Source organism: Panulirus ornatus, chromosome 7, assembly GCF_036320965.1.
Source record: "Panulirus ornatus isolate Po-2019 chromosome 7, ASM3632096v1, whole genome shotgun sequence".
NCBI lineage: Eukaryota > Metazoa > Arthropoda > Malacostraca > Decapoda > Palinuridae > Panulirus > Panulirus ornatus.
In genome coordinates, this window is record NC_092230.1 from 48,635,621 (window position 1) to 48,650,055 (window position 14,435).

Here is a 14,435-nt window from a genome sequence, read left to right on the forward strand (position 1 = left end):
GCAGGGGTGGCCGACCAAGAATATCATTGCTGGGCAAAAGGCAGCTAGAACAAATATTAGGTATGGACTTAAGTATACAGACTAACTTCAAAATCATATCTTCAAATATTCTTAGGCCATAACAGAATACTGTTACAAATCCAGTCATATTTTTTCAGTTGCCCTTTGCTCAATAAACACATATTTTACATTTATCTTAGAATACCAAGACCCAAAATGTGTCGCATGTTTCCACACCTTTGTTTCAGGGCAGTGAGTTTATGAAGACCCTGAAATTGGTTTGGTAAGATACATACCACACAGATTTCCTTGGAGCACTCTGTAAAAATAATAGTCAGTCATTTGAATTAGTGGACATTATCTGCAGACATTGGCTGACATGAGGACACCATCATCAAGCATCCTCATCTTGATCACTCTCATCTAATTATTACAGAATATAAAGAATGTTTTCATCCTTTTTTTTTTTGCAAGTTAGCAATTATATATATCTAAATATTATTCCAACCTGATAAAAACTAACCTTTAAAACTTTAAGAAAGCTGCACTAAAGATCATAATCTACCCTCAAAATTTCAGTTCCAAATTCTTAAATTGGCCACTTAAGTACTGGTATGAAGTGAGACAAGTGCTCTCTTGCCAGTACAATATTAGTGGATTTCTCATGCTCTTACTTAAGTGGTAGCTAAGAATATGGTTCTAGAATGAAGAATACAAAATAATGGCAGATATTTGGACAACCACTGTACTTAAATAACTACTGAAACTTATCATAGAAGTTAGTGGTTCTCATGATGTACAGGCATGTGGCCAATGCAATGCACTTCAGCCAGGAAACAATGTCACCCACTCACACCATACCGGTTCTCTGTATCTTCATCACTGCAATATTCCGAGAAGTGATAAATGAGAAATACTGGGGATATTATTTTTGATTTTTTAAAGTAACCCAAGATTTCATGACATCCTTAATTTTCCTGGAGAATGGGCGAGCCATCCCTCCCAGCTGGAGTGTCTGTTGGTCAGAGAATAGAAATGGGTTTCCTCGACAATAGAGCAGAGGTTAACGAGTTTGATATAACAAACATTTAATAAACCTGCGATACACCATCATTTTAGATATGTTATTGAACACAATCTTCTTTTCATAATGTGAATGTGTCTGTCATAATAAATCATTTTAGTGTGACATAATTGGTGGCATGACGGCTGGTGGTTGTAGTTAAGCATAACTGGAAGTAGTAGTATGACAGAAAAAAACAAAAATGTGAAATGACAAATGGCAAGTGCTGAATGGTAACAAACAGATACCTGGTCAATGTGGGTCATGACTGGATAAACTGACATGAACTGTGGTGATATGATTGGTATGGTATGGATTTTCCCATCACATGACTGATTGTGGGATGTAATATAATTGGTGGTGATAAATGACTGGGGGCCATGGTTTGATATAATGAGTTGCCTTAAGAGTTTATGACAATACTATGGGCATGTCCATCACATATGACCTACCCATTATTTCACTGTAAGATATCAATGCTAGCTGGGCAAGCTACAGCATTCTTAAAATACCACTCTAAGCATAATTCTTATCAATTTCGGTAATTTCTGCTCAACTGCTTTAAATACCCAACTTTTACATTAGTGGATCTCATCAGTGTTATGCCTTCTGCCACTACATCTACTTTCTTACACCCTACATACTGTTACACGCATCAGTCTAGTATCAGTGACATGAGTAGCTATTTTTACCTTTAGCTGGTAGTTCAACAGGCTCAAATTTTTCCTTATTGAAAATCCATTCAAGGTATGATAACTTCTCATTGAGCCACATTTAGAATCAGGTACAGAGAACGAGGTAAGCCAGTCATGTCACATAAACCATCTATAGGGGTATCACTGGATATCTTTCATTATTTCAATCTCTCTAATAAGAGACACTATCAATCCAAGTAAACAAATATATATATGAAAAAGCCCATGTGATAAATCAATGCTATGCACTTGTTCAAGTGATCAATGCTAAGCTCCTATTCATGTGATAAGTCAATGCTAAGCAATTCTCCATGTGATGAGTCAATGCTATACACTTGTTCATGTGATCAGTCAATGCTAAGCACTTGTCCATGTGATCAGTCAATGTTGAACACTTGTCCTTGTGATAAGTCAATGATGAGCACTTGTCTAAGTGATCAGTTAATGCTCAGCACTTGTACATGTGATCAGTCAATGCTTAGTACTTGTCCATGTGATCAGTTAATGATTAGCACTTGTCCATGAGATCAGTCAATAGTGAGCACCTGTCTAAGTGATCAGTTAATGCTGAGCATTTGTCCAAGTGATAAGTCAATACTTAGCACTTGTCCTTGTAATCAGTTAATGATGAGCACTTGTTCGTGTGATCAGCCAATGTTAAGCACTTTTCCATGTGATCAGTCAATGCTAAGCACATGTCCATGTGATCAGTTATGTTGAGCATGGGTCCATGTGATCAGTCAATGCTGAGCACTTGTCCATGTGATCAGTCAATGCTGAGCACTTGCCCATGTGATCAGTTAATACTGAGCACTTGTCTATGAGACCAGTTAATACTGAGTACTTGCCCATATGATCAATCAATGCTGAGAACTTGTCTATACGATCAGTCAATGTCTATATGATCAGTCAATGGTAAGTACTTGTCCATGTAACCAGTCAATGCTATACACTTACCCATGTGATAAGACAAAGCTGAACACTTGTCCATGCGATCACTTAATGCTGAGCACTTGTCCAAGTGATCAGTCATTGCTTAGCACTTTTCCAATTGATCAGTCAATGCTAAGCACTTGTTCATGTGATCAGTTAATGTTTTGCACTCATCCACAAGATCAGTCAATTCTAAAGACTTTTTCATGTGATCAGTCAGTGTTGAACAACTGTCTATGTGATAAGTTAATGTTGAGCACTTTTCCAAGTAATAAAGTCAATGCTAAGCATTTGTCTATGCAATCAGTTAATGCTAAGCACTTGTTCATGTAATCAGTCAATGCTAAGCACATGTCCTTGTTATCAGTTATGCTAAGCACTTGTCACTAAATTTTCCCAAAAATAAAGGCTTTACTTCCCCCTGTCTTTCACCAACAAATTTTGTTTCTAGCAAATGATGTCCCTTTATACAACAGTTGATCATATAGTAATGAGAAGCTCACATTATCTACAAATCTGGGGCCACCATGGCAACAACACTCCAGCTCTGGTGTATTGCTTGCCTATCCTAGTTTGCTACCTGAGAGTAATACCAGATATTCCAGGACTGAAGAAATCTCAAGTATAGCATACTCCTCATGGTGATCTTCACAGATGCAGATGCATAACAGGTAATAAAAAACTGCCCTATTACAAGATGCAACTCCAACAAAGCATGAAAGTCACCTATTACAGACCTGAGTAAATATTAAGCAAAACTTCCTGATTTCTACAGCTGGCTTTACAAATTCATACATAAAAAGGTAACAACAGTGAGCATTAAGACCCTGGAGAGAATATCTTAAGGACCAGTAGCAGCACTCAAGCACATTTCTGGGTTGCTCCTAAGCACAGTGAACTGCTCTGAGGGCTTTCCTGGTCAGTCCACAAATCAAGCTGACAAAGAACTAGCATAAGATATTTATATTGAGTATCTGACAGCACTCTGCTGGGCTTCAAATGCTCTAGGAACAGAAGCATCTGCAATACCATATTTAGCTCATAGTAATGGATCTGGTCAAAAAGTAAACTGGGGATAAAAGAAGGTCTGTGAGTTGCTCTTGGGCATTTCTGTTACACTAGCAGCTTAAAAACATTTACCCGTATTATATGGTGCAACTCATGACTATCGTGCAAGGTACTGGGGTGATACAATGCAAAAATCTAGCTGGTAGTTTGGCATACATAGGAACAAGGCAGAGCATTTCAATCCCCTACACACAGACTTAATAAACTGAATCTTTTAAGTTCCTTCCAGTTTACATGACTGATTCATAAGACTGAGCTAAAAAAGTGTCACCATATCTTCTTCACAATATAGTAACTTATAAAAAATTTCATTACAGGTACCCTAAGCCCACTACATATGTGACTGCATGACATACAAATCATGCAGTAACACTTGATGCCACAGATTTATCTAGAATCTCATTAACTGTCAAAATAAACATTTTGAACTAAAAAATTAACTGCAAGTTCAAATGTCTGGATGCAAAATACAATCCAACTAGAACTGCTAATACAATAATGCAACCCAACTGGAACTGTCATTAAACTGTACAATGCAGCAAATACTGCAACTATTAGTAAGGTACTTTCATGGAAATCTAAGCTCATGCTCTCATAGTCATCCAAGATCTACCTCTGTGGATAGTTTAGATTCATGACAAATTTTTCAACACTCAAGCTACTGTTGGTCACTGAATACTTAAGATGAAAAGTTTAATCTATATTTCAGTTTCCACCAGTTTTTATTGAGTTAACCTTCTAAGAAAGGTACACTACCTTAAAAGTTTTGGGAATACTGAGCACTTAGCTACAAATCCACATAACTAGTGTTCAAATTCACATAAAAAAAAGGAAGTTTAATACATATCAGGCAGCCACCATGTTAAGGTCACTGAGATGTAACAGTGGCCCAAAGTCGTGGTAACACGTTGTTTGTGTAGATGCAAATGCTGTGTATGCCAAAATTTCTTAATGCCAATTCTCACACTAAATCTTTACATGCTAAGATTTTAGCTTTCCCTTAAAAATTTTACTGAGGTCTCACACACATTTGATAATGTTTCATCACCTATACATCACATAGCAGCCAGTCACTACACACAGCTAGTGGTAGGAGGTGGTGCATGTTGTAATTTCCCGCGCCGTGACCACAATGGGGGCAGCCCATGGGATCGTCAGGCTGTCATAGGAGCCTGAGATGAAGGGGTAGAAGAGCCAGAGTGGGCAGACAGATCATAACCAGAGTTTCGAGGACCACTACCCTCTGGACGTTTCTGTTGACGAGGATCTGCAAATTTCATTACATTTTTCAGAAAAGAATACTCAATTTATGATAGCATTCAGGTGTAAAAAAAATTACAACTAATGATTTGAATATAAAATCCTAACAGACAAAATAATGTAACTGATAACCAATGATATAACATACCTGTTTTCATGTGGATGACCCACAGTGTAGCTGTCAGACAAACTCCAATTACAAAAGAAGCAAGTGCAATGCCCACAACTATCTCTGTGGACAGTCCACCTAGTACTATAATCTGAGTCTTGTCATCAGTGGAGCTGCTTGCTGCTGAGCTACTACCGGCACTATTGCTACCATGAATGTTGCTAGTGCCACTACTTGTCTTCATACTGCTTCCAGACAAAGCAGCTGCAAAAAAATCACATCAATCACATTGTATAATTACATTCATATATAGTTCCTTGCAAAAAAGAGAAAAGAGATGTATGTGTGCTTCTTGCAGAGAAGGGGTGAGGATGATATAGAGATGTACAAGAGAATAGGCAAGATGTCAAGAGGAAAGTGCAGAGGATGAAAAATGTGAGATGGGGTAATAGAGTATGAGCAATCTTCAGGAAATATGAAAATGTTTTGAAAGGAGGTGAGCAGTGTAAAGAGAACAATTGAATAAACAGGAGCATCAATGAGGGGAGCAGATGGGGATGTGGTCCTGAATGTTTCAGATCATAGCATGGAATCTATGGATGAAGTGTTATGCACAATGAGAGTCATGATCAACAGTTTGATGAAAAGAGAGGTGGTGAATATACTGTGGAACATGAAGTGTGGCATTACAGCTAAAAAGATGAAAGTGCAGTTGAATTTCTAAAGAAAGGAAGTGACAGTGTTGTTGAACAATTTGTCAAGATTATCAGTGGCTCATGGTAATGTGACTGAGAATTGGCTGAATGACTGTAGTGTCATTATATAAAGGCAAAGGGAACATAAGTAAATGCTCAAGTTACAGAGGAATATGTGGTTGACTGTATGTGGGAAACTGTACAAGGGAGTGGTGACTGAGAGGGTGGAGGGATGCCCAGAGCAATAGACCTGCAGAGTACAATTTGGTTTCTGGAGAGGTAGAGAATGTGTGAACCAAGTGTTTGCTTTGAAAACTTGAGAGATGCACTTGAAGAAAGGGAGGGAATTGTATGTAACAATTATGGATACGGAAACACTATATGATAGGTCTGACCGAGATGTCTTGTGGAAGATGTTACAAGCTGTTTAACCATTCAATTTCCCATTAAGTCATCCTTTTCAAACTTCAAAAATTCACATTTTTCACATTGTTTCACCACACAACTCCATCCCTTCCTTCTTAATGAAAGATCAAGTTGCTTTTCAGTATAAAATCCTCCCTCTGCCACACCTATTGAGCAAGCAATACATTCCCCATACGAACATACACAGCAAAATGTCTTTAATCTGGCAATCTAAAGTTTGGAAACTCTCATGGTTCAGAAAGAAAAAATTCTGACCTAGTTTGGCAAAATTTCTATAGTCCAGAAAACTGCTACTCTGCTGTCAGCTGTTATTATTTGGGTACTTCAAGGAAAGCCATTGTACCTAATGACTCATATCTGTAAGCATGTTTACACACACATTAACTTTCAGGTTATTTTCATGTAATTCAATGCAAAATGTAACAAAAAATATACAAAACCTATTAAGACTAATGCATTAAGCAAAAATAGAGCATATTATTGTATAATCAACTACTGTACCAGCATGGACACATGCCTGATGTAGTGACTTGAGTTTGTATGTACAAATATCTTAATGTTTTTACACTTATGCTTCAAATAATCTACTGCAAGATGTGAGAAAATACATAAAACAAATTTCAAAACAGAAATTTAGCAAAAACAAAAAATGTCAATATATAACTGAAGAAGAGATTGCTTGCACATGATGGGTTTACGCATCTGCTTTTGTAACAGCATGGGGATTCAGCTAACATAGCAACTTGTTTTTGTGTAAACATTCATGTTCACCTTACTCTTAGGGTTTATGGAATTTATTGCAAAATGAATTTAAACAATTCTTAAAACAGTTATCAAGACCAAGAAACCATGCAGAAGTACAGAAAGTAACTGTATAATCAAAGATGAGATTGCTTCACAACTTGATCAGCCACGGTTGGCCACTGTAGCAGTGAGTTCACTCCCCTAACTTTATGTTTATGGTTCATGTACTTAATATCTAAACATGAAATCAAGAAAAAAACTGGGAATGTTTTTGTGTAATCAATGAAGAGATCACTTCCTTACAGTGATTTCAGCTGTAGACGATCATTGTACGGTAAGAGCATAAGCATGCAGTTAACAGAATAACACGTTTTTGTATGTGTGGCTCAGTTCAGAATTTCATGATAAACTTACAGTAAAGGGCAGACAGCCTATTGCACCCTGCCAGGGTGGCAACCACTGTGCCAAACTCTGCACTAACACACAGAATGGAACTGACAACATAGCGGTGCAATTCGAATGAAGACTCATAAAAACTAATTGGGAAGGATATTACTAAGAATACAATGGGAAATCAATTTTGAATGAAGCCTATGAGAAGTGCTTACATATCAGTGTATCCAGTATTCATACTTTTCTTTAAGATACTCTAAGTCATAGGATACATGCATATTGAGAATGTATTTGATCTTAGAATCATCTTTAGCACCCAAAGGTGTTAAAGATCTTTTGGTTAGTGGATGTAGCTTGATGTTGATGGCTTTGATGACCTTGGTAGTTGATAGGCCTACAGTCCAAACAACCAACTAACCTACTCTAGGTAATATCTGTGTGTGTGTGTGTGTGTGTGTGTGTGTGTGTGTGTGTGTGTGTGTGTGTGTGTGTGTGTGTGTGTGTGTGTGTGTGTGTAACAGTTAAATGAAATTAAAGGAAAATGTGTTCATCTTGCATCACACCTCAGACACACACTGAAACACTGTATGTGTATGTGTGTAATAAATATAAAAAAAATAAAGAACAGTTGACTGAATTAAAGCAGCTAATCAACTGAAAATACACAGTTTAGGAATACATAACTGGGGGTCATAACAGTAACTAGTTAATCACAAAATAGCTTAAGATCATGGTTGGGCTGGATACTTCTATGCTTTGGATAAGCACATGAGTGAAGTCTACATACTTAGTGGAAGTTTTGTGGAGCAAATTTCATGGTTTATTCATGCGTGTATATGTACGAGTAGGAAGAGTGAAAAGTGAATAGTTCCAATTGAAGGTTTGTCTGTGGCAAGGGTGCATGATGTTACCATGGTCATTCAATTTGTTTATGGATGAAGTGGTGAGGGAGGTAAATGCGAGAGTCTTGGATAGAGGGTCAAGTATGCAGTCTGAGGAATGAGAGGGCCTGGGAAGATGTTGGTGGCAGAGTTGAGTGAGAAACTGCAAAAGTAGGTGACTCACTTTGGAAGTGTGCGAAAGGAGGAAGTTGAGAGTAAATATGAATAAAATCAAGGTTATCATGTTTAGCAGGGTTAAGGGACAGGTTAACTAGGGTGTGAGTTTGAATGGATAAAACGTGGAGGAAGTGAAATGTTTTAGATATCTGAGATTGGATGACATGCCAGTGAATGAAACCATGAAAGTGAGTCATTCGGTGGATGAAGGGGAGGAAAGATTCTGGGAGCACTGGAGAATGTATGAAAAAAAAATCATCTGGGAGGGCAAAAATAGGCAGGTTTGAAGGTATAGTAGTACCAACAACATTATATGGATGTGAAGTTTGGGCTACAGATATGGGTAGCAGAGGAGGATGGATTTGTTGGAAGTGAAATGTTTACAAACAATATGTGGTGTAAGGTGGTTTGATCAAGTAAGTAATGAAAGGGTAAGAGGGAAGTGCGGTAATAAAAAGAGAGTGGTTAAGAAAGCTGAAGGGAGTGAGTTGAAATGATTTGGAAATATGGGGAGAATGAGTGAGAAAAGGTTGACAAAGAGCATATGAGTGTCAGAAGTGGAGCAAACAAAGAGGATGGAGAGACCGAACTGGAGATGAAAGGATGGACAAGAAGATTTTGAGTGATTGGGGCATGAACATGCAGGAGGGTAAAGGGTGTGCTAGTGATACAGGGAATTAGAATGTTGTGGTATACTGGGGTCGACATGTTGTCAGTGGACTAAACCCGGGTATGTAAGGAGCCCAGGAAAACCATGGAAAGGTCTGTATGGCCCGATTGTGGAGAGAAAGCTCTGGTTTCAGTGCATTACACAGCTAGAGAATGGATGTGAGCAGATGTGGTCCTTCTTTGTCTGTTCCTGGTGCTATCTCCCTAATGCTGGGAACAGTGATCAAGCATACAAAAAAATGTGATGATTCAGTGAACATTAAGTGATACAGAGTTATATACTGGTTGAACTGCTGTAACACTGTGTTGACATATATCATGCATTTCACGGTGAACATTAAGAGATGTAAAGTTACGAGCATTTGCGTGTTCCACTGAGGTGTTACCTGTTACTCACGGCTGATAAGAATCACCAGAAGCTCCATCAAACCCAGCTGAATTGGAGAGATGATAGGTTAGTGCTCAGAGGTCGCATCATCATCAACATCCATGATGATGGTATCTCTAAACGTGGGGTTATCACACACAAAGTTGGGCTGTTCCCCAATATCATGATGAAGTGGATTAAAAGAAGGAAGGATAGTGGCACCCTTAATGACTTATGCATATCATAATTGTTTATGAAAAGGAGTGGGACATTAGCAATGATGAATGATGGGTAGTGATTGAGAGACCTGCATTAAAGTCAAAGTTTAATGGCAGCTGATTTCAGTGTCCCTATTTGTGGGTAGCTATGTATGGTTAAGGCTGAGTTTTGATTACAGAGAAAGAGGTAATGCATCTGGAAATATCTTATCACTGCCATAACCACATTTACGTGTTCAAAATATTGGTGTATATTATTTAGATGGATTAACAGATTCAGCACATAACTTTTAAAACATAATTATAACTGAAACGTAAATTTACAATTTAGGCAACCTTGAGTGTCACATTCCTTGTGAATATGGTTGTTTTTTGTGTTCTGTTGATAGAGAGAATAAGATCCCCTCTGAGAACTGCCTTGGTAAATAATGCTGCAATTATTGTAGCAGGATGGTTCTCCAAGGTGCTCCTGTTCTTAATACCAACAGAATACAACAAACAACCACATTCATAAGGAATTTGACATTCTGAGATGCCTAAATTGTAAATTTATATTTCAATTATAATCACGGTTAAAGAGTCATATACTTAATATCATAACCCTTCTACATAACCTAAACAATATTCTAAAAATGAAAATGTGGTTATGGCAGTGATTATGATATTTCCAGATATACAATCCATATCAATGTAATCAAAACTTAGCGTTTCCCATACATATAGCTACCCACAAACATAGACGCTGAACTTGGCTGCTAATAAACTTTGACTTTAATGCAGATCCCTCATTTCTTTCCATCATTAATCAATGCTGCTATGTCCTACTCCTTTTCACAGACACTTATAACATATGTAAGTCGTTAAGGTTACCATTCATCACACATCTTCAAATCCATTTCATCATGACACTGGGGGACTGGCTAACTTCATGTGTGATACCCTACATAAAGAGATCATCATCACAAGGAGTAATAAATACAAACTCTGAACATCAACCTTTCATCTCTCCAATTCATCTGGGTTTGATAGCACTTCTGATGACTCTCCTCAGTGTCAATTACCATCAACACCTTGGTGGAACACATGCACACACAAGCAGGCAGACGCACATTCTAACTATGTTAGGGCGTTTCACTGTCTGTCTAAGATGTGTTACAAAGTGAACAAAACCAGTCAGATAAAAGTAATGATATTCAAACCAAATAGTCCTTTGATTTCATATAATACAAACACACACATTGACACAGATATTACCTAGAGTAAGTTGGTTGGTTGTGTGGAGTGTGGACCTGAAGCCTATCAACTGCCAAGGTTATTAAGGCTCTCAATGTCAAGCTACATCCACTAATCCAAAAATCTTTAACAACTTCTTCAGGTGCTACAGATATTACTAAGGCCACATACACTCTCACTAACTCAAGTAATGGATATAATAAAGACCTGATACATTAACTCTGTTCAGACATTTCCTACAAGGTTCATTCAAAATGAATATCTCCACTGAACTATGATGTTTGCATGGACTCTCCAATCACTATGGTTCTGTCTTCATGTAAGCAAGATATTGACACATGTTCATCATTCATAAGCAGTAACATTGGATGATATTCATATAAATATTCTTCCCATCTATTTTTGATGAGTCTTCATTCAAGTCACACTGCTCCATTGCCTGTTCCAGTGTGTGTTGGTGCAAGATTCAGTACAGTGACCTGCTGTCCAGGAAGGGTGCCGTCCATCCTCCATCATGAGTGTATCACAAAATTCTGAACAGAGCTGTGCATATATGTAAAATCATGCTCTACTTAAGTATATAGTTCATGTACCTTATAACAAAATGGAATAGAACAATACATAAAAGAAACATCAAGACTAAGAAACTAAGAAAAAAATAGAGAATGAGATTGTATAATTAACAAAAGGAGTGCTTCCAGAGGATGAATTGAACTGTGATCTGCTGCTGTAAGAGCTTGGATATGCAGCTAATGTAGTGGCTCATCCTTGGATGCAGATTTATGTACACATTGCAATTATAGTGTAAATGCAGTTTACTGCAAACTGTATAAAATAGTAGATATATCAATAATCAAGACTATGAAAAAAACAAATATAAAGACTTAAAGAAGAACAGGGAGAAATCATTAAAATTCTATATTGAAAGCAACTCCAGCTGAGGCATGTACTCATCCAGCTATTAATTTATTGCACTAAGTCATTATCTCAACAAAATTCAGCATTATTCCACAAAAGAGAGGAAAATCATCCTAATCTTGCCATATTCAGATACCACACTGTACTAACTGCTTTAGGACCACAGACAATGAAAATGTTAGTCCTGCATCTACTATGAGCCTATCTATATACCCCACTCAGCTACAGTATTAACAGATTTATTTGGATTACAAATCTAATGGTTCAGCTAGTGTTTTGCTTTATTGTACTTCTTTAGATTTTTGTACTGTAGATATCAACTCATTTTCTTATGTACTTTTTTTACTAATGTGCTTCAAACAATGTAACTTTTTATTCGAATTTTTCAAATATGTGTACATATCTGCAAATCAACTAAATATTTTCTTGCAAAAGAAATAATCTATGAAGGTAAAATACTGTATTCCTTACTGTTACAACAAAGACTTATCTAGAATATACTCAATTTGGTAAGGGAAGGAGGTAGATCATTCAATTTCTTTCAAACATTTTCTCTTCATAATGGATGATTATGTTAGTATAGGAGTGCTGTGAATAACATGACTACATTTTATCAATAATATTAGCTTGCATCTCCAGATTTTGTGGTATGCTTATCCTTCAGAGTCCTTGGAAATCTTCATTATCCTACTCCTGAAAAATCATTAATTGGGCAACTGCTATGTCACAAACATTCAGAACTAAAGACATTTCACTATATTCTTACTGTTAATATTCTTTTCCATGTACAGGTACTGTGAGGGAAATATTTACAGAATATCCCTTAATACATGAAAAAGGTACATTATAATACCTAACAAAGTAACCTGGATGAATAACTACCTAAATAAAAAATCTCTATGAAAAACAAAAAAAGGCTCACATCTGGTGCTGGAGGCTACAGAGAAAGGTCCAAGAGTGAGTGTTTGCAGTGATGATGAGGATGGTTGGGGATCAATCCTCACTAATGCTGGTTTACTGCAGTAACGTCCAGGGTCTTTGCACTGTGGTAAAAAACATGAAAAGCCATACAGTGTGAAGCATAACAGCAGCAAAGATATGCTGACATTCAACAACAATGAAAAAAGTTTAGTTATATAGAGACTTAAGGACTCACTAATTTTTCATAAAATGTTCAATATAAATTGCTGTGTTTCTTTTCTTTACTCCAGAATCCCTTTCTGAAAGTGTCCTGGCATTATCACATGACCCTTTTTTCAGAGACTCCTGCAACTCCAAGACTATGCTAAACTCAGCAGCATGGAAGGGATGGACTCCTTTGAAGCAAAGAATTCTTTGACAGGACTGAACTTTTGTTTCATACAGCCTCACCAAAGGTGACTTTTCACTCACAAAGCAGCCTCAAGCAGAAGAGTCTGGTTTGTTGGTTTGGGTATAAACAGTAAAACATAAAAGCTTTCTTAGCATTATTCACCTATCTCCTATCTAATATGGTAACTACTTCTTTCATTACATATCTTAATAATGTACTTATGCATCTTCATTAACTTCATTACACACTTATTAAATTTCATTATAATATGGTAACTACTTCATTCATTACATAACTTTATAAAATACTTATGCATTTTTATTGACCTCATTACATACTCATTAAATTTCAATTACACACTTATTACTACCGTTTTCTTTTAGGAGCACTTAACTGGTGTCTGGAACAACCTAACACCTTCCTTGTCAGGATTATTGGGGTTACTTTGTGTTCCATTTTTATACCATCACAAACTTTTCTCAGCTTTTTAATCTTCTCATTTCATATTCAAGACCTGGCCTCAGTAAGGACTGCTGTTTAAGATAAGACCTTACATAATTAAAAAAGATCATATTTGAGAGAATAGATACGTTTTAAAACAAGACTGTAACTATTCTTCTTAAGTTTATCAAAATCAGACAGGCTGCAAACTAGACATAAATGAGGAAGAAAAAAGCTGAGAACCAGAGAAACACATAATAAACTTATGTCAGATAAGATGTACAGCAACAATCTACAAAGAGGATTGCACAAGCTTTAAAGTTTGTAAAATTCAGCCAAACAAAATGAAGGATAATGATATAGTGTGAAAGATAGTAAATAAATCAGTAAAAAAAAATAAAAAAAAAGACTTGTGGGGGGGGGGATGATGGCTTATAACCATAAGTCAACATTCAGTGAATTGTCATGGGGCATCCTATACCTTGTTCAAAATCATAATTGTACATATAAGCATATGAAGCAGCAAGGGGAAACCACAGAATAGTTTGTGGGGCTTGACTGCAGTTAGTGGGTTTTGATTTCTATACATTATACATGACAGCTAAAGAGTGGATGTGAGCAATTGAAACCATTGCTCACTTGCTCCTGGCACTACCTTGTTATGGCAGTACGCAGTAAATAAGAATGAAAAAATACATTTGGGTGAATAGAGATACATTCATGATATCTACAATGTATATTGAAGTTTTGTTAAAAAAAAGAATTATATCTAATGGAGATGATCCAGCAGAGAGCAACAAAGTCAGTACTTCAGCTAAGTGAGCTGATTTATA

The 14,435-nt window shown here is 36.8% G+C and overlaps 1 protein-coding gene across 1 annotated transcript in view; it reads right to left on the reverse strand.

The window, feature by feature from the left end:
- Positions 1 to 2,360: 2,360 nt before the first annotated feature.
- The window catches only part of LOC139749626 (transforming growth factor beta receptor type 3-like), a 141,621-nt gene continuing 129,546 nt past the window's right edge, over positions 2,361 to 14,435 (reverse strand). Inside the window, exons 14-16 of the mRNA XM_071663762.1 lie at positions 12,772 to 12,892; positions 5,168 to 5,392; positions 2,361 to 5,026 (exon numbers count right to left, since the gene is read on the reverse strand). Of these exons, the coding sequence (XP_071519863.1) occupies positions 4,914 to 5,026; positions 5,168 to 5,392; positions 12,772 to 12,892 (459 nt within the window). The 3' untranslated portion in view covers positions 2,361 to 4,913. The remainder of the gene's footprint in view (positions 5,027 to 5,167; positions 5,393 to 12,771; positions 12,893 to 14,435) is intronic.